The sequence below is a fragment of the Xyrauchen texanus genome, chromosome 15 (assembly GCF_025860055.1).
Source record: "Xyrauchen texanus isolate HMW12.3.18 chromosome 15, RBS_HiC_50CHRs, whole genome shotgun sequence".
NCBI classification, from domain to species: Eukaryota; Metazoa; Chordata; class Actinopteri; order Cypriniformes; family Catostomidae; genus Xyrauchen; species Xyrauchen texanus.
The window spans coordinates 5675278-5699668 of record NC_068290.1 but is presented as its reverse complement, the minus strand read 5'-3'; the positions used below and the strand labels follow the sequence as shown (position 1 = coordinate 5699668).

Sequence of the window (24391 nt, the reverse complement as noted above, 5' to 3'; positions counted from 1 at the left end):
TGGCCACGATTCTGCCTTCTGAGATACATTTCAGGAATCCTAAAGGATTTCTGTCATTATAGGGCAAAATCGGCAATCTTACAATGTTCATTGTGATACTGACAGCCGATTAATAGCCTTTGCAATGATCTTTAGCCTCCGACGAAGTTCTGGCAGTGCCAGAAACTTAGCATTGCAGTCCTATAGTGTGACTGCAATTAGGATGGCCAGATGAGTTACCTCCCAATTCACTTGGAAAGAAACCTCCTCTGTTTCTCTGCACCATATAGCAACATCTGTGCCCAGTTATCACTCTACTCAAGCTCTATCAATGTTCTTTCAATCTTTTCATTTATATAAAAAGTTTAATAAATAATTAAGATTCAACTTTATTGTCATTGTGCAGAGTACAGGTACAGAGCCAATGAAATGCAGTTGTTTTTGCATATCCCAACTAAGCAGGGGTCAGAGCAGAGGGTCAGCCATGAAACAGCGCCCCTGGAGCAGATAGGCTCAAGGGCCCAACAGTGGTATCTTGACAGTGCTGGGGCTTGAATCCCCGACCTTTCGGTCAGTAACCCAGAGCCTTAACTGCTGAGCTACCACTGGCCCTATAATAATCCTAAATAAGCAGAATATACTTGGAGAGTGTAACACTTCAGCAATATGAAATCTTACAAAACGAGACTTTTTTCCTTTACATTTATCGTGCATTTTCTTTACCATTTATTTACTCTTACTATTGTACTTTTAATAAATGTACTTTAAACATCTGTAAACCAATTTATATGGGTAAGTAATTATTGGACGTTTTATTCCAAATCAGCAGATACAATTGGATACAATTATAGAACTCGTGTTTGTGCATTATCCATAGGAAATTTGCAAGCGCAATAAATTATTAGCCTCTATGAATTTTCGAAAATTTGCGGCCCATAGTTTACTAATCCAAAAGAGGAGAAAGACGTCCTATAACCACCTTTTGTGTTTTCCCCTATGTGAACGGAGAAGTTTGTCATTTTTCGGTGCTTCACTTATAGGGACGATTATTATTTTATAATATAATAAACATATTAATGTACAGATAAACTGTAATACATTTGTACTACATTAATAACTACATTAATGACATTACAATGTGAATTTCTACATGTAATCATATACACTTTTATAAGTTGTGGCAGATAAATAAATATGTGCTTTTTCATTAACTTGATTAAAATGGACTAGAACATTTGTTGTGATGTTATTTGCACCATCACAGTAGAGCAAAGCTTGACCCAAATCTGTAGGTACTTACTAGGGAGTTAAATATATTGCTGTATGATCATGTCACTGTATTTAACTGACATTTACATCACAGTTTGAATTTAGTTGGCTGGGAGCAACTTGTGTTTTGCTACTATAGTGGAATACAGGCAGGCTATCACACCTCAGTTTAATGGTCTACCTTTGTTAACACAAACCTACATAGTGTATTTTCAGTTTTCATAACACCCCACTTTCACAAAAAATATAGACTTTTCAAAAACAATAATTATTTACTATATACAATACAACACCTGTATGTAATAGTAATGTTTCACTCATTACTGTAGGTCTTTCATACACATTACTCTCTATACAATATTGCTTTTAACTCATAGCTGGGCAACAGTTAAGTATAATATACATCTGTATTTACAACATCATGCCTGTTTCTGTCTTGCCAGCTTCCTGTATGGAAAATCATGTTTAAAGTTTGCTTTCCACAAATGTTTAACCAGAATTTGACACAGAGTACATGTACTTTGGCACTGTCTTGTTTAAATTACATGGTTGTTACGTCCATGTGGACGTATGTGTTTATTCTTTTATTTGGTGCTGTTGTGTGAGATATGGTGCTTGTTTCAGCCTGTGTTCTGTGCTTCTCTGTTGCTCCTCCTTCTATCCACTTGACAGGATCATGAATGTCACCTGATCCATATTCCAGGTCAAGGGGTGACTTGTGGGGTATAAAAGAACCCAGTGATCTCCAGACAAGGAGAGAGACTGAGATTATTCCTCTGCGAGAAACTGTTTATGGTAGTTACACATAGCTTATTTTATATATAGTGTGTGTGTGTGTGTGTGTGTGTGTGTGTGTGTGGGTGTGTGTATATAGTACAACACTGTGTGCCCTGGGTTTTTCCTGTTATGTTGTTTTGCATAATTTATTGCTAAATACCTTTTTTGTGGGATCATCCATAGGGAGGTGAATGCTTTTTTTTTTTTTTTTTTTTGAGAACCCTTGTTTTCTATTGTTTTTTAATAGAGGGGGAGTAAGGGAAGCATTTGTGTCTTATTTTGAAAATGGGTAAGGTGTTTCCAAAACCCTCTAGAAAGAATGTCTTATTATTTTGACCGTTTTCCCTCCTGAAGCGTTGTTTATATCCCACAATTTGTTAAATAAAAGTTGTTACATTTTTCATACTTAAATCTGGTGTCGCTGTGCATTTGAGCCTGAACTGGAGACTGATGTCTCTCTCGTCACTTTTTTTTTTGTTACCCTTTCTAGCTCCTAGACGTAGAAAGGGGCCTGTAACTGTAGCTTCCTAATGGGATGGGATGTAGCCTCTCCCCTGACATTGGTATCGGTACCAAACATAATTTGTTGGTGATCGGATGATTGCTATGGGCTGTTGCTGACCAGCCAGGGGCATTCAGTATGCTGAATAACTACATTACTAAAGTTTATTTATGGTCACTCCAATTAGCATCAAAGAATGTTCTACACCATATGTAATCTATATAAATGAGGAATTGTGGGAAACTGTCATTCCCGTTCAACCCTTACTGCAACACTCATATGTAATAAAAATGCTACATGAGCAGTCACTACTGAAACCATATCTTCCAGAATTGTAGAGATGACTGTTAAAATAAAAGGTTGTGAAAGTTGCACACTGTCCTCTATTGAATGATGCTGGTATTGTCTATGTCCTTCAACAAAAAGCTATTACAAAAAGGTTTATATTGGACATGCAGTTCACCCTGCCAGGCTTCCAGCTGTTCTGAGCGGATTGCATTGCGGAATCATCGTGGAAAACGAGAGGCAGTGGAACATGCTTTTACATCAATGAAAGTTGGTGTACAGATGTAACAGCATTGTATTATATACTGTTTTATATATATACAGCATACTGTAAACTGTAAGCCTTGCTACTCACAGCGGGAGTTTCCTCGTTTTTCTGGTGAGTGTTTATATCCCGCCACAAGCATTTGTGAACGCAGCGTTGCAACAGATGGCTGGTCACATCACAGACATGGAGCAACAACACCCGGACTCCCTTATTATTCTGAGAGATTTTAATAAAGCTAACCACACGTGAACTGACAAAATACAAACAACACATAACATGCCCCACCAGAGACACTGGATACTATCTCTCGATCTACAAGCAGAAACTAAAATGAGCTAAGGCTGTAGTAAGGACTGTAAAGAGAAGACCAACGAAGCAGAGCTGGAACTACAAGCCTGCTTAGACAAGAAAACTCTGTTGATAAACATTATTTTATTTTACATAAACTTATTTTTATGGCTTTGCTTTTAATTCACCCTCTGATATTTTTTTGTTGGTTTTTAAATTTGACTTTTGGTATTACTATCACCAGATGTTTTTTATTACCTGTAATTCTCTTTTAATCTTTTTAGTCTTTAGTCTTTTTGATTTTAATACCTTTTGTGGGACTGCATTATATCCTCCAACACCTCGACAGGCCTGTGACTTATGGAAGGATCCTATTTGTGGACTTCAGTTCAGCCTTAAATACCATCATGACTGATGGGGCGGCTGTGGCTCAAGCTCCTGAAGTTTGCAGACGACACCACAGTCATCTGCCTCATCTGCGATGGTGATGAGTCTGCATACAGACAAGAGGTTGAGCTGAACACGCTCAAAACTGACTTCAGGAGAAATCCCCGCACTCCACCCCCCTCACCATCCTGAACCGCACTGTGGCAGCAGTGGAGTTATTCAGGCTCCTGGGCTCTGCCATCTCTCAGGACTTGAAGTGGGACACCCATATAGACTCCATCGTGAAGAAGGCTCAGCAGAGTTGTACTTTGTAATTCCTTCATCAGCTAAGGAAGTTCAACCTGCCACAGGAGCTGCTGACACATTTCTACTTGGCTGTCATTGAGTCTGTCCTGTGTACATCTACAAAGGTCTGGTTTGGTTCAGCCACCAAATCAGATTGAAGGACACTACAATGGACAGTCAGGACTGCTGGGAGGATTATTGGTGCCCTCCTGCCCACCCTGCAAGACCTGTATGTCTCCAGAGTGAGGAAATGTGCAGGTAGAATCACTCTGAACCAAACACGCCCTGCCCTCTCCATTTTTGAACTGTTGCCTTCTGATTGGTGCTACAGAGCACTCAGCACCGGGACAACCAGGCACAAGAACAGTTTTTACCCTCAGGCCATTATGTGCAGTAATGTTAAAACATATCTCATCTCAAATTCACATTTTAATAACTGTACATACCCTACCTTGTACATACATTACCAATTGCACATGTACATACAAATAATAGGACATAAAACAGAATGGTGTGTCTATTTTTACTCTTTCCTTGTTTTATATTCTGAGTCTCACTGTAATGTTCTGTGTGCACATGTTTCTCCTATCAAAACATTCCTTTTGTATGTGAGAACACTTGGCAATAAAGCTCATTCGGATTCAGAATTTGTCTGGAATATCAAAAACAAAACTTTGCTCTATCTCTGTTGGTTATTTTGGATGGATGGACCCATAACAAACAATAAAGTTTAACACACACACACACACACACACACACACACACACACACACACACACACACACACACACACACACACACACACACACACACACACATAGTAAATAAAAAAAAGGCCCACAAAGTGTATTTGGATATTTTTCCATAGATGTTAGGCAAAATATTTATATTATATTATTATCTTTCTTTGTTTTCCCTATTAGCATTTATATTATTTTTATTATGGTGATTGTAATTGTTAATATGCTGATTAATATGTTAGGATTTTGATTTAATTTTCCTGGAGTATACAAATAAATAAATACAATTCGGTTTTCCCATCCCATTCAGTTCTCAAGCATTTGTTAAGCCACATGCATTAAAACCAACAGATGGCACTGTTAACACTTAAATGCGTGTTTGTTTTCAGGTACGTTAATAAAAGTGTGTAGTAGGCTAGTTGCCATTTCGAAACCATTACTTTTTTTTAAATAATGACAGAATTATCATTTGGCTTGTTTTATTATCAATATAATTATGAGCAAATTGTATTTGGATTCGCCTTAGTTCTAATATGGCGCGAGGAAAGCAAATACATCATTGAGTAAAACAAGGATAAAAGGGCGGTGGTGCTTGTGCTTCCTCAAATTTAAATTTACCGCCTTGACGATCATACGGACTACTTTTATGATGCTTTATGTGCTTTATGTGCTTTTTGAGCTTGAGAGTTACATCCATCATCCTCTTATTCCTCATTTATCTCCAAGGATGAAAACAAATTAAATGACTACGAGGGAGGACATGAGGTGAGTAAACAATGAAAGAATGTTCATTTCTTATCTTTAATATTGCTCCTTTTATTTAGTCATTAATTTGGTCTATTTCAAAAGCCCTTTTGTATAGTTAAAATGTTTTAAGTTTGACAGAAAATAACAAAACAGTAGGCCTTCTTATAAAACTTTCGGTCTGTTTCTTTGACTAATGTTCAGTCATCTCCTTTTGTGCTCCATTGAAGAAAGAAAGAAAGACAGACAAACGGGTTTGGAATAACACAAGGGTTGTTAAATAATGACAGAATGTTCATTTTTTGGGTGAACGATCCTTGCCACAGTGGGGGCTGCATAGCTCACATCTCACAGGGATCAAACATGCAACCTTTCAGTTACAAGCTATGTGCTTTAACTACAACACCACTACATTTGTCAGAGGTCACCACTGCCTGCAAAATGTCAGGCTGTAGATGATGAGGTGTCCTCAGAAATTTTGGATGAGCTGTGAGTGACAGAAAAGGAAAGTGAGCCCACAGAGAAAATGTCCTGGCTATTCAAAGTCCTTTTGATTGGCATCACATAGCTTGTCTAAATAATGTAGTCTATATTAAATGTCAGCCCCTATAAATATTCTTTCCAGTATATGTTTTTTCAAAGAAGAAAATTCAGGATGTAAATGTCAACTAATGACATTCCACAGATAAACCTTAAAGTCAACATTAAATATACAGTGCATCCGGAAAGTATTCACAGTGCTTCACTTTTTCCACCATTATTTTTATGTTACAGCCTTATTCCAAAAGTGATTAAATTCATTATTTTCCTCAAAATTCTACAAACAATACCCCATAATGACAACGTGAAAGAAGTTTGTTTGACGTCTTTGCAAATTTATTAAAAATAAAAAACGAAAATATCACATATACATAAACTCAAAATTGAGCTCAGGTGCATCCTGTTTCCTCTGATCATCCTTGAGATGTTTCTACAACTTGATTGGAGTCCACCTGTGGTAAATTCAGTTGATTGGACGTGATTTGGAAAGGCACACAACTGTCTATATAAGGTTCCACTGTTAACACTGTTTTCATATGTTTTAATGTTTTGTATGTTGCATGCTATGTTGTGGTCAACAAAGTTGTAAGGATGTCCTGACTCTCAGACTGTAAATCTAGTTTACCTACGGGTACCAATAAAGTAACCTAACCTAACCTAACCTAACCTAACAGTGCATGTTAGAGCACAAACCAAGCCATGAAGTCCAAGGAATTGTCTGTAGACCTCCGAGACAAGATTGTATTGAGGCACAGATCTGGGGAAGGGTACAGAAAAATCTTTGCTGCATTGAAGGTCCCAATGAGCACAGTGGCCTCTTATCAGCCGTAAATGGAAGATTGGAACCACCAGGACTCTTCTTAGAGCTGGTTGCCCAGCCAAACTGAGCGATCGGGTGAGAAGGGCCTTAGTCAGGGAAGTGACCAAGAACCTGATGGTCACTCTGACAGAGCTCCAGCATATCTCTATGGAGAGAGGAGAACATTCCAGAAGAACAACCATCTCTGCAGCACTCCACCAATCAGGCATGTATGGTAGAGTGTCCAGACAGAAGCCACTCCTCAGTAAAAGGCACATGACAGCCCATCAGGAGTTTGCCAAAAGGCACCTGAAGGACTCTCAGACCATGAGAAACAAAATTCTCTGGTCTGATGAAACAAAGATCTCTTCGGCCTGAATGGCAAGTGTCATGTCTGGAGGAAACCAGGCAACGCTCATCACCTGGTCAATACCATCCCTACTGTGAAGCATGGTGGTGGCAGAATCTTGCTGTGGGGATGTTTTTCATCGGCAGGAACTGGGAGACTAGTCAGGATCGAGGGAAAGATGAATGCAGCAATGTACAGAGACATCCTTGATGAAAACCTGCTCCAGAGCGCTCTTGACCTCAGACTGGGGCGAAGGTTCATCTTCCAACAGGACAACAACCCTAAGCATACAGCCAAGATAATAAATGAGTGGCTACGGGACAACTCTGTGAATGTCCTTGAGTGGCCCAGCCAGAGCCCAGACTTGAACCCGATTGAACATCTCTGGAGAGATCTGAAAATGGCTGTGCACTGACGCTCCCCATCCAACCCGATGAAGCTTGAGAGGTCCTGCAAAGAGGAATGGGAGAACCTGCCCAAAAATAGGTGTGCCAAGCTTGTAGCATCATACACAAATGTATTGGAATACTTTGGAATAAGACTGTAACATAACAAAATGTGGAAAAAGTGAAGCACTGTGAATACTTTCCGGATGCACTGTATATTTAATGTTGACTTTAAGGTTTATCTGTGAAATGTCATTAGTTGATATTTACATCCTGAATTTTCTTCTTTGAAAAAACATTTACTATAAAGAATATTTATAGGGGCTGATATTAATATAGACTACATTATTTAGACAAGCTATATTTGATTTGAAGGGATGTAGGCCTTGCTAGGCTGTTGCCATGGTGTTGTGGATGTTTGCAATGTCTTTTTAGCAAGTCAGTCCACTTGGCATCCATCTTTGGAATGCTCCCGTGCAGCTATTTTTCTATGTAAACAAGTGGCATGCGAGTGCATCTCCTATCTACTTAAATGGGGAAAGACCAAAATCTCCAAAATGGTTGGTCATGATAATGATCAAAGAACAGATACTTACAAACACAAAGAAAACTTACAACACTGGTATCATAAATTGTGCTTCTTTACCTCAGATTAAAAAATGCAAATTTCTGGACTCATATAGCTCATGCACATTCTCAAGTTAATGTCTGTATCTAAAAGCTGATTGGCTCTTTTGCCCATAAAGCGTGACTTCCTTTCTACATCTGTTGACTGTTGGACATTGCAATTTCTCCCATTTCATTTTAATAGAAGTGGCCCATCTCTGCTAAATAGTCTGTGATGTTTGCAAGGTTGATCTGCTGGTTGCTAGAGCTTTGCTAGAGTGTTTTTTAGGGTGTTCTGTCTGGTTGTTAGGGTACTAGGGTTAGGAGGTTATTAGGGTGTTTGGGGTTAAGGTGTTGATAGATTTTAAAATTGTATCCTTGAAATGCTATATGAGAGAAAGTGAACCTTTGAATGACTTCCTGTCATTACATCAGCATTTGTTGTCATGGTGATGATAATAAATGACACGTTCCACTGCTGGTGAGATCATTTAATGAGTGAGTAACAGTAGAGGTCAGAGGAAAAGAGTGTCATCTAAAATTTCATAATCTCCCCAGACAGCAGATACACCAAATAGTCTCTTCTTTTCAAGAACAAATGAACAGCATTGATGAAATAATTCAAGGATACATTGAATCATATCCATCTATTCAAGGACGCTGTGCATTTTTTTTCTTCATAATTTCAGCAGAAGGCCATGACTCAAAAAGAAACACAGACTCTTTTGATCATAGAACATCTACCTTGACAGTCATTTTTGTTGTTTAACAAAAAGTAATGACCGCTTTTGAGATGCTGTGTTAAATGTAGTTTAACAAGGATCTGCACCTGGATCTTATACTATTAATTATAAAGATTCATCCCAAGGACCGCAGTGTTACATTTGACCTGTTTCTATCTTGGCTCTGTTGTCAGTTTGCTTTAATACTGCTGACCCACATTTACTTTCATACTCTCTGTGAACCAAACCTGCCTCCACCCTCAGGAACCGCAAGATGCTCTGCACTGAATCTTAATATTATTAACAATAATTCTGCTGTGCTACTTCCTAATCAGCCCATTTGAAATTCCTGAAATTATGCCAATCCTTTTTTATAGCCTAATATTAATAATTAATTATGAATTAAGGCAGTTAGATAATATTATCATAAATGGGTTACATCGGATCAAATTAGTGTTGTCATTTGTTGTAGATTAAATTCACAGTAATGAACTAGCAGCTCTGTTTGCCAGATAACTTCAACGATAAATTATACATTTGTTATGACAGACCCACGGTGAGCTATTGAGGTTGTTCATCAATGGTATATGCTTCTTTTGAAGCAATCTGTCTGCGTTATTTCAATTTAATTGTTTAAAAATCACGTTTGATAGTGGAATTCATGGCAAACAACTACATTACCCATGTTACAGCAGAGAATGATCTGCCAATCACAAAACCGTGGCCAACGAAACCCGCGAAACGTGCCTCGGAGCGACAGTGCACTCCCGTGACACACTGCGAATGACGTAATCGAGTAGGTCTCCCTTCACCCTTAAATTACTTATGTATTTATACATATCGGAATATTTTGCAATAAAATAAATTATATTGTTTCTATATTAATAATCAAAAACTTAAAATTAATAGTTGTATATATTCCCATCACTTTTTTATTCAGTGACATCATTCGCAAAGCTTCATGGGATTGTAGTCTGTGCCCTCATGAAAAAGAGTAGATTCTGTGTAGTTAACTGCTTGTAGTGTAGCTTGTTTTTGTGCCATGCAACACTAGAATCAAAACTCTGTTTGTGTTAGTCAGTTTGCTGTAATCAGTTTTTGATCAAGGGCACATTACCATTGTGCACTGCCTAGCTGTCACTGGAATTACTGCATTGATAGCATTGGTGGATTTGTGTAAAGATCAAGTAAAGCATGTGTACCCTTAAGATGGATTCATGAAGCTTTTTGGCTTGAAGATCTGTAGACCTGACTGTAGGACAGTATTTGTAGAGATTGTATTTATTAGGGAAGTAAATATTATTGATGCATTTATGTGGAGCAGAGTCATACCACTTTTTGGAGACCTGAAACACGTGATGACGGTTTGAAGAATCTCATCAGACTAATTGGTTTTCCCCCTCTATGAGATCAGACTAGGTCAACAGAGAGAGGTAGCTGGATGAATTAAGCTCATAATCCAGCACAGACCCTACCCACAACACACACACACATTTGTGCAGCTATCCTTATGAGGACTCTCCATGGACATAATGATTTTGATACTGTACGGACTATAGATGCTATCCCCTAACCCTACCACACATGCACACACACACACACACACACACACACACACACACACACACACACACACACACACACACACCTTTAGCTACAACCAGTGATCTCACTCTATTCAAAACATAGCTATAAATTGCAATAGTCACAATGCTTGAACATTACTCTTAACAAATAAAACATAAAGCCATGCTTGAACCCACACAGTTTGAATCCAGGGTGTGCTGAGTGACTCCAGTCAGGCTTCCTAAGCAACCAATTGGCCCGGTTGCTAGGGTGGGTAGAGTCATGTTGGGTTAACCTTATCGTGGTCACTATAATGTGATTCTCACTCTTGGCGGGGCACGTGGTGAGTTGTGCGTGGATGCCGCGAAGAATAGCGTGAGTCCTTCACACGCGCCTTGTCACCGCGGTAACGTGCTCAACAAGCCATGTGATAAGATGCACAGACTGACGGTCTCAGACACGGAGGCAACTGAGATTCATCCTCCGCCACCCGGATTGAGGCAAATCACTATGCCACCATGAGGACTTAGAGCACATTGGGAATTGGGCATTCCAAATTGGGAAGAAAAGGGGAGAACACCCCCCCCCCCTTACTATTATATGGCAAAATATCATATTTAAAGTGATAGTAATTATAATAGTAATAATAGCAAAAATGTAACAATAAATGGTTTTATTCATATCATTATTGTTTATTATAATAATTCTTCTTCTTACTTCAATTATTATTACATGTAAGCAATATCACAAAATACAAGTTTACTGAATATCAGCACACTGTGATTTAGCTGTAGCAGCCTTGTGCCACAGCAATCAGGTTTTGTTTTCATTAATGTTTTAATTTATACTGTGAAACTTTCATTTGACTGTTTTTGCATTTTATTTGACAGTCAATTTAGTATCAAAACTGAGGAACCAGGGCTGGTGTCATACCGAAGCCAACGTTTTGGTATCATATTGGAATTTTACAATGCAAATAAAGTATTTTTTTCTTTGGAAAACACAATGATTCATTCACAATAAAAACAGAAATGTGTAGGAAGAAAGTACTTAATTATTTCATGTATGCATATTTTTGCTAGAAATAAAAATTCCACATCAATTATAAAATGTTTTTTTGGTGTTTGTGGTATTATCTGCACTGCCTGCCTCTGTTGGACTCTTTCTTCATCTTTCTCTGAACATGAGTCACTGGCTTTAGGCATCGCTATAGTGACGCGATGACTGTCAGTCCTGTATGACTTTGCCCTTGCTTTCATCGCTTTTGCCTCATGACTCACAAACAGAAGTGTAATCTATCGCAGCGAGGCCTTGATTATTACTGAAATGTGGAATAGCGGAATTTACTATGCAGTTTTTTTTTTCATTGCAAAGGTGAAGGGTGAGTATATAACTTCATGCATGCCTTCAATACAATCATCCCAGCATACATGAACTTTGGCCTCAGCTCGGTTGTGATGCATCAGCTCTGATAAGATTAAACTGAAGCTTCATTTACGATCCCCTTATAGAGCTCTAATCAAAGAAGCATAACACAATAGGAACGCCGCAAGGAAGATTAGACCAGGATTAGAACCTGCATGCAGAGTCTTTGAGAGTCAGTACGGATAGTGAAAGTCTACAGAGATATGCAAGTGAGACATTTTAAGAAAGCAGTTATGTATGCTTAAAAAGAGCATTGTCTCATAATAGAGCGCAACAGTCTGGTTGCGGAATTAAAAATATTATACATTTATTCCATTGGGGAATTGATTTTTAATGATAACATATAAACCTTTAAAGATTTATACATTTGAGGTTGTTAATTAATGGTAAATGCTTCTGTTGAAGCCATCAGTCTGCATTATGTCAACTTCATTGTTTACAAATTGTCTATAAAAGCAGAATTTGTGGTTAAAAAAAAAACAGCCCACTATTATGACTTATTGAGTCGGTCTTCCTACACTCTCAAATTGCTTATATATATATTTACTGTAAACATATTGGTTTTATGCTTATAATTATCAAATTTCAAGTTTTATTTTCTTCCATCTTTTTAATTCGATTTCGTCATTCTTAACACATCATTACCTGATTTGTATACACTTGCTAAGCACTTTATTAGGAACATCTGTACACATACTTATTCATGCGATAATCTAATCATCCATGTGGTAGCAGTGCAATGCATAAAATCATGCAGATAAAAGTTAGGAGCTTCAGTTAATGTTCACATCAACCATCAGAATGGGGAAAAACCTTATCTTCGTGATTTTGACTGTGGCATGATTGTTGATGCCAGACGGGCTGGTTTGAGTATTTCTGTAACTGCTGATCTCCTGGGTTTTCACACATACAACAGTCTCTAGATTTGACACAGAATGGTGCCAAAAACATCCAGTAATGATCATTTCTCAGTTCAGTGGATGGAAATGCCTTGTTAAGGAGAGAGGTCAACAGAGAATGGCCTGACTGGTTTGAGCTGACAGAAAGGTAACTTGGATAACCACTCAGTACAATAGTAGTGAGCAGAATAGCATCTCAGAATGAGACATTGAACCTTTAGGCAGATGGGCTAAAACAGCAGAAGACCATAGAAGAACATAGTAAATCATGCGTTACATTATTTAAACAAATCGCAAACACTTAAGTATAAACTTTGACGTATTTGCCATTTGTAATAAGGACATGCATACCTCACATTGTGCAACTTGTTGTGGAGAAGTGTGCTATTACCTTTCTCAGTGATTGGTGGATGATACATTTTAAATACTTTGTATAGTCTTGCATTGAAGACGGGACTCAAGCCCATTTAGAGACAAGAATATCATAGAGATTTAGGGATGAGCTCTTTTGACTTGGGCCAAGTAGAACACCCTAGCAACACCCTGACAACTTTCCAGAACCAAAATGATCTCACTGTGAGTTTGGCGAGAGTAGGTCAAAATATCTTCTGCTGAAATCGTTCTTCTGTGCTTATCAAAATTCCAACAAATGCCCCCCAGTGGACAAAGCTAGAAGTGTTGAATGTTTGGGCATGTGTGAGCTCCAGTTTCTGGGTGTAATGTCCACAGAGAAGTGCCTAAAGTGAGTTGGTTTTAGTTGTACAAGATGGAAGTACAGTCAACAGGAATGCATCATTTGTTAACCATACGACCTAACCCAAACCCAATGCTAAACCTAACAGTCAGTGGAGTCAAAATTTAATGTTAGAGAGAAAATACAACCTCTGTATCATGCTCATCTTTCATATATGTACGTGGTTACTTCCTGGTGTCCTTAGGATCAGAACCCATGTCTCTAAAGGTCTAAGTATACTTCGGTTGTCCGCGTTATTGGTCACAATATGCGTGACGCAAATTCCGTCTGTGCACATCGTCGCAGCATGAATTTATGCAAACATTTCTGGTAAAAGATGGCATTTGTAAGTTATTAGGCAGAATGGGGTAGATGTCAGGGTACCGTAACATTCAGTACCAGTGTGTCACCTTCCTGTCTATCCATGTTGTGGCAGCCAGTCATGTTTTCTTTTTTGGGGGGATTTTCTCCCCTTTTCTCCCAATTTGGAATTCCCAATGCACTCTTAAGTCCTCATGGTGGCGTAGTGACTCGCCTAAATCTGGGTGGCGGAGGACGAATCTCAGTTGCCCCCGCGTCTGAGACCATCAATCCATGCATCTTATCACGTGGCTTGTTGAGCTGTACTGCAGAGACCTAGTGCATGTGGAGGCTTCACGCTATTCTCTGCTGCATCCACGCACAACTCATCATGCACCCCACCGAGAGCGAGAACCACATTATAGTGACCACTAGGAGGTTAACCCAACTTGACTCTACCCACCCTAACATCCGGGCCAATTGGCTGCTTAGGAAGCCTGACTGGAGTCACTCAGCATGCCCTGGATTCGATCTTGCTACTCCAGTTGTGGTAGTCAGTGTCTTTACTTGCTGAGCTACCCAGGCCCCCCAGTCATATTTTCTTAAGGAAATGTTAAAATCTTGTTGAGCCTCTGCCTTAGGGAGGTCCACAGCAGTGCTGAGAGAGCATTAGTGTTGACCGGGGCAGGTTCTGCTTGAGTGGTCTCCTGACGAAGGTTCACTCTGAGCTTGTGGCCTGTCTGCTCACTGGAGTGGAAGACCAGACTTCCTGCAGGGTTTTCCCCTACCGTCTAACATGTCATTCATAAAACAATCACCTCCACAGCCTCCCAACTGCCTTTTCATTGAATGAGCTTCATGTGTTTATATGTCAGAGGTATTCGTCTTTTTGTGTAGGAATGCATGTCTATATGTGCAGCTTGGATAATTTGTTTGGCCAGTTAGATGCAGTGTGAAACTATTAAATATGTTTATTAAAAATTTTAAAACGGCCATAGACATGTTTCTTCTTTTTGTTCTCGTTGCACATTAAACTAGAATAGAGCAAAGTAACCTAACTCAAAAATGTCAAATAAATGCACAGTTCATATTAATGAAATTCACATTTATATGCTGCTGGTTCTGCCTATCAAACAAATTCTGTTTTATTCATGATCACGGAGCCTCCTGAATGGGTGTAATGGCATGGTAAGGACAGTTTGCTTTTATCACTGGCTAGTCATCTATTAGGCCACCATATGCATATGAAATCACAGATGGCAAAATACTGTTTTTATACTTGGTATGAACCCAAGTTTGATTCCATTCGTTCACCAGACTACCTTTTCAAGTGGACTTGTTTGAAGTCAGTTATTCCAACAACAAAATGAACAACACTGGTGTGGGCATGTTAAAGAATCACGGTGAAAGCTAGTTGGTATTGTTCATAATAAGTTGTAAATATTGACTGTAAAATTCAGCCTGTAAGTCTTGTGTATATAAAGAATAGCAAAGCTCGCCTGTAAATACTCATTCGTCTATTGAATGAGGTGCATCATATTTCGCATCATGTAATTCACATCCTTTACTATTTTTTATTTTTTTATGTACTAGCATTAAAAAGCTTCCTTTTTTGTCGAGAATTGAAAAATAGAGAAAAGCAAAATGAAATTTCCCAGAAAATCCCTTCGTAATTACGACTTCTACACTCGCAAGTAGGAACTCCCCAGTAGGACTTAAAGGCAGCATAAGGTCTCATGCAAGTATCTACTACTCACGTTCATGTCCTCAGCTATTGAGTTTAGGAAAGTGGATTAACTCAGATTAACTAAGAATTTGTGATCGCTACCTGAGAAATTAATTTATATACATGTAACATTTGTTGATATACTGAGAAGCAGCAGCATAGTTTTCAAAACATTAGTGGTTCTTAACTGGTTTTGCTTCAGGACCCAGATTTTACAATGGACATCAGCAACATTAAAAATAATTACTTATAAACTGATCAAACATGCATGACAAAGGTCTATACTGGCTGAAACAAAACAGGCTCACATAAAAGATTTGCTTATATAGCAATAGTTATTACATCAACATTCAAAAATGTATATTCAACCATATATTTCTTTCTAATATTTCGTAACAAACTAATTTTGAATGGATCACTTGCACGCCAAATTAACCTACGACTACGAGGTGATAACTTTTGGCAGTTTAACAATGAAAGGAATAAAAACAGCCAGCCTACCCACAAATCGTGCAGCTGGGCAATCCTAATAATTTTTGTGTAGAAAAATCGACATACTTTATATATGCAGTACAAGAGCATGGGTCAGTACGGTACACAGCTGTTTGACGGGAAGCCTGGCGACTGAAACCCACACTGAAAGCACTGTCGTCCCGCTGTGCATCACACACCCATCTCCTGTGCAACATAAGTGAAATGCGGGACTGTAAGCATATGAGCTGTGTCCCAAATAACACACTATACACTATCAGGGGTGGAAAGAGTACTGAAAAATAATACTCAAGTAAAAGTACTGTTACATCTTGAAAAAATGTGTATGAGTACTGTAAAGTTACATGTCCTAAAATCTACTCAAGCAAGAGTAAAAGAGTAGCTTATTTAAAAGTACTCAAGAGTAGTGAGTATTAAGTACCGAGTTGCGAAAGCTATACCCCTTTATAATTAAAAACTCGATGCTGCAATTAAAAAATGTAGCACCCATTCTGTAATTTACATTCCCATTTATGGCTGTTTGGCAGAAAGTATAAATAAAATAGGTATTTTTTATAGGTGTTTGTGACTGACAACATTGAACACTTATTTATCATACTGTAAACACTAAATTAATGTGATTTTAAAAATAAATAAAAGGGCGACGTGATTACAGAAATGAAAAAGTTATTTTCAATATCATAATGCATGAAACAATGACATTAAAATCAGTTTTTGTGTAGGGTCTAAATTTCACTTAATGCCGACTGAGAGAGTTAATGTTGCAGATAAATCATGTTCAAAACAATGCATGGTATGCAAAAAAAATAAAATTTTAATTATGAAAACCCACTAAAAAGGTAGGGTCACTTGGTACGTTATGTCCCGCACTATAGAGGGGGTAGAGCAGTGGTTTGGTACAGGGGCCACATTGGGCTTTAAAGGAATATTTCAAACAAAAATGAAAATTCTCATTATTTAGTCACTCGTATGCCAACCTGGATGTGTATGACTTTCTTCAGCAGAACACAAATTCATACAATGCAAGCGAATGGGTGCCAACATTTTGAAGCTCCAAAAATCACATAAGTCATCATAAAAGTAGCCTAATTCATGTGACTCCAGTGGTTAAATCCATGCCTTCAGAAGAGATATGATGGGTTGGGTGAGAAACAGATCAATATTTAAGTCCAATTTTGCTAGAAAGTCTCCTCCCTGCTCAGTCAACCCCCATAAGGCATTAGGGACCCCATTGGGGGGTCCCAAGATACTTATATTTTAGGAAAAATTTTAATGACAAATCTGATCAAACAGTTGTTTGACAGTTGTTTGAATTATGTGTCAGTTGCTAATAAAGGTGCAAGTGATTTAGAAGCACACATTATCTCTGTGAATAATTAAGGGTCAGCAAAAGGTGAAAGTTAATCTGTTAAACTTTTTGCGACCAGGTTAAGTTATCACATTGCTTCATTTTCTACGGCCATTCAAAATAATAGTAATGGTAAATGAAGGTACACTCTCTGCATCAAATATTTTATTTTAGTAAAAGGACATATTGAACATTTTTATTTATATATAGATACATATATATAGATTTTTCACCGTATTAAAATTTGCATTCATAGTAACACTGTTTTGAACCCTATTATTTAAATCTGTGTTTTTGGTGCATACTACTATATTACCAGGATTACAGGGCTTATGACACTGTAAATGCAATGAAGCTGTAAAATTGGATATAACGGTGTAACGTATTCAATGGAAAGGAGGAGGTGAGAACCGGCTTGACGATATAAATAATATTTTAATGAGAAACTTAAAAGACACAAACACACACATGACGGACATGTCCGTAAACGATCTCTCTCTCATCGCACCACCGTCTGCCATCGGCCCTTATCCCTCTCCGAGGCTTAATTAGCCTGATAAGGGACCGGGTGTGTATGACCACAACCCGGCCCCGCCCTCTGCCCGGCCACATTCCTCCCTCGTTCTCTCAGGCTGGGGAGCTCCCGGCCTGACGTACACCCCCCTTTCCCTGGGGGAAATGGATGGCAGGACTCTCCTCCGCCCCTGGCAGCGGCTCCATCGCTCCAGGTGGTCAGGGAGTCCAGTCCATTAAAAGATGTATTAATATTTTAAAATTGAGTTGTACAGTTTTTGAGGATGTTTAGTTGAAAAAGAATATGTTGGTATAATACATTTTGACCACCAAATTTATTGAGCTGTTATGGGTGATGGGAATTTAATTGCTAGTAATTCTCACATTAGATGTAAATATAAATTGTATATTATGTTATATTTAGATAAAATGTCTCAGATATGTTGATAAAAACGATGTCTTCACATGTATCACTCTGGTCTTGTTGTAGTTATATAATAATTTTTACATATTATTATTTCTAAACAAATGGCATATTTATTAATTAATTTAATATTTGTAAATTAATATGCCAAAAATATCAATATTTTTACATACACTAACAGTTTAGGACTTCTTGGTGACTTTCAATATAGTTTTAGATGGAAACCACCAGGTTATGAATGGTTTATAAGCTTGAATTTCACTGGGTCAAAATTGACCGGCAAATGCAAAAAAGTGTATACAGATTCTGAATGCAATATGAGGGTTAAATGGCTTTGATGACTTCAACTGAAAAGGAAAGTTTTTTTGTTGTTTTGTTATTTTGTTATTCTAAAGATTGTGACAACGAACTTGTATTTCTTTGACATATAAAGCACTGATGAATTGTGCAAAATAAAATCAGGAACGTGCAATAAGAATGTAAATGGGGTCAGTTTTGATTTCGTGTTGACTTAAGTTTTTAGCAATTGCATTTAATGTGACAAGTCTTCTGCATGCATTATTTTTCTCATTCTTCCTTTTTTTAAATGTCTTGAAACATCTAAGAGGCTTTCATTAATAATAACACATTCACCATTTCCTTTTTTTTAACACTTTTAGCTTTACCCAATTCCAGTCCCTTAATGCACAGACACAGAGAATGTGCAATATGCAGTTCATAAATCTCCCTTTCTCCCTCTCTCCCTTAGCGACAGTGCTCGGCTCTTATCTTGTCTTCTTTAGCGTCACAGGAGCATGGTGAAGGAGAGTCCTTGTGCCCCAAGTATGGGAGAGAGAGAGAGAGAGAGAGAGAGAGAGAGAGGGAGGGAGGTGAGATGCAGCGTCAGTGAGCTGCAGTAGGCAGAGGACAGCGGCAGCAGTAGCAGTGGCTGCCGTTCTCTATTGTTCAACGAGAACGTTCTCCTTATCGCTCCAGCTAACCAGAGGGGCAGAAAACGAGGAGATCGGATAAACGCAATGTTCCTTTAGGGAACACTAATTCAAGAGGCACACAAACTCTTCAAGTTGTTTCTCTGCTCTTGTTGGGGTGTCTTTTCCTCCTAACCGAGTGGATTTTACCCGATTCAGGGGAGCCATGGGACTTGGGGTTAGGGGTGCAAGGACAGTGTTCCTGTATTTATGGAGGTTATTTGTACTGCTTTGTGGATTCTCGACCGCTCACTCCCAAACGACAGGGGACGGGAAGTCCTTGTACTTCTGGGAGACAGGTATGGCCATTTCAATGAGTGTCTTGATGGACAGATCAGTGGGGTGTGAAGGTTCCAGACATTAACACTGTACTGTCTATGTATTCTAAATTAAAATTTGTTTAATTCTGGGTTGAAAGATAAGGAATTCGATGGCTTCAGACTCACTTCCAAACAGCATGGCAAAGAGTATTTGAATAATTTCTTAGCATTCTGATTTCTGATTCTCAAAGTCTGCACAGCACAGAGCATGTCCCCATTTCAGCACAGTAGGCTGGCTTCATTTCCCCATGTTGATTGTTTGATTTCGTGTGCTAGAAAACAGCCATATCATTATTATAGTAAATAATTAATATATAATGGAATGAGCAAAATGGTACAAAGTAATAAAAGTTATTTTATTTTTGTTCTCTTTTCCAAATCAAGGCACATTGAGATATACAATGGAAGTGAATGGGGCCCATTTTTGGAGTGTTTAAAGGCTGAAATGTGAATCTTGTAATTTTATAAAAGCACTTAGGCTACATTAATTCTTATGTTAAATCTTGTTTATTATTTGAACTGTAAAGGTGTTTAAATCTGTGTTTTTGGTGCATACTACTAAATTACCAGGATTACAGGGTTTATGACACTGTAAATGGCAACGAAGCTGTACAATTGGATATAACGGTTTTACACTAAAGGTTAGTAAGTGATTTTATCACACCAAAATCATGTGTACACGCATATAGTTTTTGTATTGTGGCTATACTTTTGAAACATTTTAACATTTACAGATTGGCCCCATTCACTTCCATTGTAAGTGACACAGTGGGAACACAAACTTTTTCTTTCTAATTAAAATCAGCATAAATTATGTTCAGTAAACCAAATACTACCATGTATAAATACTTGAAAAGTAATATATCTTATTTGGTGTATAAAAATCTGTGATCTTTCTTATAAAGATTATTTTGGTAAAAGTAACGTAAAAGTGCATATACTATACTACACAATATGCTGCACAATTTAGTTAGTGCGTAAAGCTAAACGTTCAACTCAAACATGCTTTTGAAAACCTATATCTGTTCAGTAAAAGGCTAAATGGACAGAATGGATTGTCCTAGCAGTCAGAGACTCGAGTCAGTGTGCTCTTCTCACTGTGTTGGTGATTTTTTTTTTAAAGAGGATGTAACCACGTAAGGAGATTAAAGAGGCTGGTGGGATTTATGCTGTGAAAACCCCCGGTACATGCATGCAGAGAACCAGAGTAGCAGGCAAACTTAACCTACATATTTCCCTCCTGTATGTCACGGTAATTACACATCATTCACACATTTCATTAAAAGCTCTGATTGAAATGCAGAGCGTCTTTCTGGGATGGGCGGTAGTATGATTGTGGCATATCTGTGGCATTTTGGTTGTGATATAACCCACGTACTGACGATCTGAAGCATCACTCAGGATGTGATGATGTTATTGCGTGTTCTAGTGTGCTCAAGGGAAGGGAAATTTAGTTTTGACATATGATGTACTACTGTATAATAAATCTGACCGTAGACTAGCTCGGGCTGCAATCTGTAGGACACTGGCTCACATCGTTTTTATTGGCTTCAATCTGCTGTCTAGGGCTGATATCCTCTCATGATGGAGATGTTCATATAACAATCTCAGAAAAACAGGTATAGATGATATCCAGACAGAGGAATAAAGTGACGTTCCCATAGCAAGAAATCATTTTCATAATCTGTTTTGTTTTCAGGACATCTTTAAAACAAGATACATTTACACGAGAAGCAAAATTGTGTAAGATTTGTTTTCCAAGAATATATCTTAAATTGAGTTTATTTTTTTACCCCATATGCAAATAGTTTTTTCGTATTTAAAGCATAAACCTCATTAGATTTTGTAAGATTTGAGCTTAAAGTTGCAGTGAGCAACCCCGACCAACCCAACACGACAACATTGGCTCAATCAATGGCGTGAGTTTCTAGATGGGTCGATCTGTGTCCAACCAAATGGGACAGTAGGGGTATATCTATTCCCTCATCTCGTGATTCGGTTCATTCATGATACTGAACTTACAGTCCACGATTGTTTAAACTAAACCTGAATCAAGAAAAGTTAAGACCGAAAGTTTTCATTTGTATTATTAAAAAGTACTGCTCTTAAAAGCGTTAAATGATCCATCAGATATGTACTGGGATTAAAAACGAGTGCAGAACATGGCAATGTTGACACCAAATGGAAAATGGCAGCTAATAATGCTGCTTAATGAAAATATGGAATTTTATATTTACATTTCAAATTGTATTTTTCTAAAATATTCTCTGATTACATCTAATTATTCTTTTTAAAAATACATATTCAATGGAAGTGCATGCTTATCGAGTTAAACAATAATAATTTACTGAAGAAATCAAATCAGACATAGCGTTCTTATACTGTACAATATATTCAGCATTATATAGTAGATTAATATGGCAATAGCATTTAACCTCTGTAAATTTACATTTTCTCTCACAAAGTCAGATCAAATCACTCTTCGCTTCAAATGGACATTTCCTACCCTAGTGCTGAAAAGGCGTCTATCTTTGTGTGAAAAACATGTGTCTGCTAGTGTGCAATTGTATTTTAGTGCACCTTGTGTGTAATTAAGTGATTTCCATTTGTATGCATGTGTTACGCAGGCGTAGGGCGTCGCACATACTGGATAGAACAGACACTAAAATAATCTAAATAGTAAAACGTCCCATCTTCAGTATGCGCATCATCACATTATTTTACCACAATGCATAGCATGCCACGATAAACTGTTACATCCCTTGTAGAAGGGGCTAGAAAAATAATTAGTTTTTATCTCACATACTTATTATTATTCTTCTGTACAAACTTTCGGCACCTAACTTGTCCCGCACCATTTTATGTAAACCCACGAATAAGGTGTCAAATCGTGGGTTTATTGAGGAGACGCATGCTATGACTTTAAATAAGCAATCGGGCGTACAATGTTTGCCCTTTTAGGGAGACTTGTGTCTCTGCAGAACAAAAAGGGTCTTTTCCCAAACATTGGGCATTTTCAAACCATTGAGATTTCCGACTTTCATTGGATAGTTTAGAAATGCCCATCCTTGTTTGGAAACGCCCACTGATTACTACATTGTGATTCCCTACTTTCATTGGATATTTTAGAAATGCCTATCCTGGTTTGGAGACACCCAAAGATTACTACATTGAGATTCCCTACTTTCAATGGATAGTTTAGGAACGACCATCCCGGTTTGAAAATGCCCACAGGTTGGAAAACAACTATTATTGCTTTTGGATGAAAAATTGCCACCAAAATATCTTACAAACTTTACAAAATTTGTAGGATTATATCTCTGGATTAGAAAGTCATAGAGACATGGGGGTGGGTTATTTTGACTCGGACAAGCAAGCAGTCTTTGAATATCACCATGGAAACTTCCTAGCAATGCCATAGCAACCATCCAGAGCATCCTAGCAACTAACCCCATTGACTTCCATTACAAATTGCTCTTTGGATATCTTTGGATCAGAATGTCATAGAGAATTCAGGCTTGCCGCTTTTGACTCAGGCTACCAAGAAGCCTTTTTATTGTCACCCTGGTAACTGCCTAGCAACCAGTTGGGGTCACATTAATAACCATATTGAAAAACCCATTTCTTAGAGACTTTGGGGTGGGTTATTTTCACTCAAACTAGCATGATGTAAACTGCCTAGCCACACGCTAGCATCCATTCAATGCATCCTAGCAAACATATATCAGCATTCTCCAGCCAAATCTTGACATCAGAACATTGTAAAGACACGGGGGTTAATTCTTTTGATTCAGGCTGTCAAAAAGCCTTTGTATTATCACCCTGGTAACTGCCTAGAAACCAAATTGAACACCCTAGCAACCAAACGGCAATACCCATATCTCTGCTCCAGAACATTGTAAACACATTTGACTGTTAATAGAAAGCAGCCTTTTTATTATTACCCTGGCAAGTGCCTAGCAACCAGATGGAACACCCTAGCAACTGTTAAACAACACTGATATCTCTGCACCAGAATATCATGCAAACATGGGGGTGGCATCTTTCAACTTGGGGCAGTTGTTTGGACATTGTGGTGATAAGTTTTGCCACGGCAAGCACCACTCATATTTTCTTCATAAAATCTAGATCAAAATATTTTCTCTGAAAACAAGTCTAATGCAAAATCATCTCAGGCAAATTAAGTAAATGTACCTTGTTTTTGAGGATGTTTAGATGAGTCTTACTAGAAAGCAAGACTAAAATACTGATTTGATCAAATACTTTTTGGCAGTGAAACGCATCTTAATGATGTTTAAAACTACACAAGCTGTTATTTAAGTGTTTCTAAATGGCTGTGTTTTTCTCCTTTCAATGGACACACCTGGCATAGTCAATTACTTTGTGCTTTTATTTATAATAAGCTATTTGAATTAAATGGGATAATAGTCTCTATCCATTTCCCTCCCTGTCATACCAGATCTCAGCCTGGCTCCCATGTGTCTCAAACCAGATTAATATTGACTCAGGAAGGATTCTTAATGAATGAGGGTATTTACAGTCCAAAATTGACTGCTCCAGTTACAATAACCTTGACTTGTAGTCTTGATTATATAGAGAGAGGCATCAGAAATTAAGAGAAATAATGATTCATTAGATTTGTAGAGGGATTATATCTGAGTCCAAGATGTCAATACGTTCAGGCACAGGTGGTTACCGTGATGTTTTAGATGAGGAATAGGCCAAGACAACAAAGTACATTTTTTTTGGTT

General features: G+C 38.0%; 1 protein-coding gene across 1 annotated transcript in view; it reads left to right on the top strand.

Moving 5' to 3' along the window:
• The first annotated feature begins 19486 nt into the window (after positions 1 to 19486).
• The window catches only part of LOC127655513 (thrombospondin type-1 domain-containing protein 7A), a 156705-nt gene continuing 151800 nt past the window's right edge, over positions 19487 to 24391 (top strand). Inside the window, exon 1 of the mRNA XM_052143382.1 lies at positions 19487 to 19619. Within this exon, the coding sequence (XP_051999342.1) occupies positions 19487 to 19619 (133 nt within the window). The remainder of the gene's footprint in view (positions 19620 to 24391) is intronic.